The sequence below is a fragment of the Nanorana parkeri genome, unplaced genomic scaffold (genome assembly GCF_000935625.1).
Source record: "Nanorana parkeri isolate BGI_ZX_2015 unplaced genomic scaffold, ASM93562v1 scaffold1088, whole genome shotgun sequence".
NCBI lineage: Eukaryota > Metazoa > Chordata > Amphibia > Anura > Dicroglossidae > Nanorana > Nanorana parkeri.
The window spans coordinates 205,474-209,042 of record NW_017307356.1 but is presented as its reverse complement, the minus strand read 5'-3'; the positions used below and the strand labels follow the sequence as shown (position 1 = coordinate 209,042).

The window sequence follows — 3,569 nt, the reverse complement described above, 5'->3', positions numbered from 1 at the left end:
TCGGCCGAACATGCTGAGCATGTTCGGCCGACCCGAAGCCACACGAAGCAAGCCGATGTACGGCTGATTTCAGCCGTACCAGCCTGAAGTGAATAGCCGAACAGTGTTGGTCCTGAGGAAGCCTCCTCTGGGGTGAAATGCATAGACCACGTGTGAGAACCAAGGAGGTATATAAGCAAATAAGCAGGATAAAGAGCTTGTGGAAACAACGCAAGTTATCTGCTGTTACCAACTCTCTGAACTTGTAGTTTCAATATATATATACAGGTGAAACTGGAATAATTAGAATATGGTGCATAAGTTCATTTATTTCACTAATGCAACTTAGCCGTCTACCAGGAGATTTTGGAGCACTTCATGCTTTCTTCCGCAGACGAGCTCTATGGGGATGCTGACTTCATTTTCCAGCAGGACTTGGCACCTTCCCACACTGCCAAAAATTTTCTGAGATTGTGGATTTGGGGTTTTCATGAGCTGTAAGCCATAATCATCACAATTATGACAAATCACGGCGTTAACTATCTTGCTTTGCATGTAATGAGTCTCATATATTAGTTTCACCGCATAAGTTGCATTAGTGAAATAAATGAACTTTTGCACAATATTCTAATTTTTCGAGTTTCACCTGTATTAGGAATGTCTTGGCTATAAATAGTGTCCTCCATCAATTGTAGTTTACATAGTGTTTTAATCACATTTTATCATGTTGTGTATAGTTATATGTATTTTTATGCTAAAACAGTAAATATTTGCAGGGTTATTCACTAAAGGGTGAAGAGTTTGGAGAAGGCAGGAGAAGTGAACAATCTAGGACAGGGGTAGGCAACCTTGGCTCTCCAGCTGTGCTGAAACTACAAATCCCATAAGGCATTGCACGCCACAGGCATGACTTCCAGAGGCAGAAGCATGATGGGATTTGTAGTTTCAGCACAGCTGGAGAGCCAAGGTTGCCTACCCCTGGTCTAGGACAACATAGCTGAACTGGAAAGTGAGCTGAATTGGAGAATTTTTCCAAATCAGCTATTTTGGCCTAGATTGTTCACTTCTCCTGCCTTCTCCAAACTCTTCACTTTTTTGTGAATAACCCTGTTAGTTTTTATAAGGATATATGCATCTAAAAAGCCCCAATTTGTCATATTACACACTGACCACCTGAGAGCCCACACTGGCCACCTGGGACCCCGCACGGCCATCAATTTCTAATTCTGGAGTTACTGGATGAATGTGATCTGGTTGCAGGGTGCCTGTCATCTGATATATGTAGATAATTACCAGCTGTGTTCTCATCCAGTAATATGTCTGTAACCCCCGACACCCCCGATGTTTGCTGTACAGCTCCAATATTTGATCCTCCAGCCTGGAGGTGTGAGTGTTGAGGGTGGGTTGGATACGTGGCCTGGATGGTTCAGCAGTGATGTGACCTTTGCTCTTTGTACTAGAATGTGGATAGACATGTGTGCCTGGACCTTCCTGTACATTTACCCCAGACATGATATCAGATATACCTGTGTGTAATGTGTGTGAGATCCCAGCCACATCCAGATCCCCTCCATCATGGAGGAGTTTATCATATCTCACTCTGTTTCCATCATCTCCATCCTCAGTATCACACAAGTCACCTGTGTCTGATTCCTGTAAGACAGTCAGTGGATCCATCATGTTACACAGCTCCTCAATGTGACGCATCTTCCTGGACAGCTCCTCCTTCTTTATTTCCAGCTCCCGGATCATATCCGTCACGTAGAGGGAGGTCCGCTCTGCCTGCCCGGAGATGTCACTCAGGACTCTCTTCTCCAGGTCCTCCAGACGTCTCCTGAGGTCTCTGAGCAGGGCAGTGACTCTCTCTGTTTCACCGGCTGCTTGTCCTTGTACTTTCCTCCTGTGTTCCTCCAGACTCTGGACTCTTTTCTCCGTCTCCTCTCTCTCTGTCATCAGATTCTGCAGAATATTCCTCAGTGTCTCCTTCTTCTTCTCAGAGGCCTCATCCAGACTCTCCACATGATGTCCCCGATGTTCTCCATCCAGAATGCAGGACACACAGATACAGGCAGAGTCCTCAGTGCAGTAATACTCCAGGATCTTCTTATGGATGGAGCATTTCATGTTCTCCAGGGAAGTGGTGGGGTCACATAAGACATGTTCTGGTGACTTGCTGTGGACTCTCAGGTGGTTGTCACACAGAGAAGCTTCACACAGCAGACAGGATTTCACAGCAGGTACAGGAGCGTGAATACAGTAAGTACAGAGGACTCCGGACTCCTCCTGATCTGGCTGAGCAGACAGGAAATTCTCCACAATGTTACGCAGTTTTATGTTCCTGTGCAGTGCAGAACTCTTCTGGAACTTCTCTCTGCATTCAGGACAGGAATAACCTCCAGACCCCTCCTGTGTATCCAGCACACGACCAATACAATCCCGGCAGAAGTTGTGTCCACATCTCAGGGTTACAGGATCTGTATAAATGTTCAGACAGACGGAACATTCCAGCTCAGCTCTCAGATTACCAGACGCCATCGCTGACAGCAGAAGAGAAATGACAGTGAAAGTCTCTGACACTTCTTAACCAGTGTGACGGGTTCTGTACACTCCTACACAGGGCGAGGCTGAGACTCGTATTCATAGGAATCCTTATACAGAGGACACAGATAATACGTGGGAGGATTCCTGACAATAATCGCCATATCTGAGGAAGAATAAAGGTCATTTAATAATCTGTGGAAACGTTGTGTCGGGAATTTCCCTTCATATCATTAGCACATTTCACAGACAAAGGAACACAAAGGTGATGTATTTGGCTGTAATAAGACAAGTCATACAGACAGAGCCGGATTACCCACAAGGTGACCTAGGTCTGCGCCTAGAGACTGGCGGGTGTGCATGGGGGCTGTCTGTTCTTCCTTACATTCCACCCTACCTCTACTATCATTAGGCATGACTGGGGTAATTGAGAGGGAAGCTGCCCCAATTACCACCAGACCCATACCCAACCTCTACCCCTTCTATTCCCCAGAACAACATTGGACGACACAATAATGGATTTCAATGGTCATAGTGATCCTTTATCACAAATCATTCCATTCCCCCCTCCTCAGTGCCAGCCTCACCACCCTGCCTGCCATATGTCCTCAGTGCCCCTTCTCTACCATCTGTCACCTATAGCTACCCCTGGATGACATCCGTTAGATGTCATCCAGTAGATTCCCCCCAAGTAGATTCCCCCCAGTGTGTCATTGGCTGCCTGTGTACCCTCTTTGTCCTCTCCTACATGCATGGCACACTTACCTTCAATGTGGACTTTAACCCTTTCACTGCCACAGATGTGAGGCATGCGGTGGAACAGAACCTCTTCCAGCTGGCCAGGGCAGTAAGTCTCACCTCGGCTGAATTCTCCCTTTTGTTATAAGCTCAAAGTCACTTCAGTGGCCATGAAGTTATCACAGGAGGTCCCCCAGACTCTTCTGAGTATACGAAGAGCTGTCATCAGCGGCTGACAAGTCACTGATCACAGACATTCATTCACAATCTAGACATAGAGGACAGACCATCTCCTAAACTGGGGGGGGGGGGGG

General features: G+C 46.7%; 1 protein-coding gene across 1 annotated transcript in view; it reads right to left on the bottom strand.

The window, feature by feature from the left end:
• Positions 1–2,514, bottom strand: part of LOC108796278 (mannosyl-oligosaccharide glucosidase-like) — a 15,226-nt gene extending 12,712 nt beyond the window's left edge. Inside the window, 2 exon segments of the mRNA XM_018567742.1 lie at positions 1,992–2,159; positions 2,244–2,514. Coding sequence (XP_018423244.1) covers positions 1,992–2,159; positions 2,244–2,514 — 439 coding nt within the window.
• Positions 2,515–3,569: the final 1,055 nt, after the last annotated feature.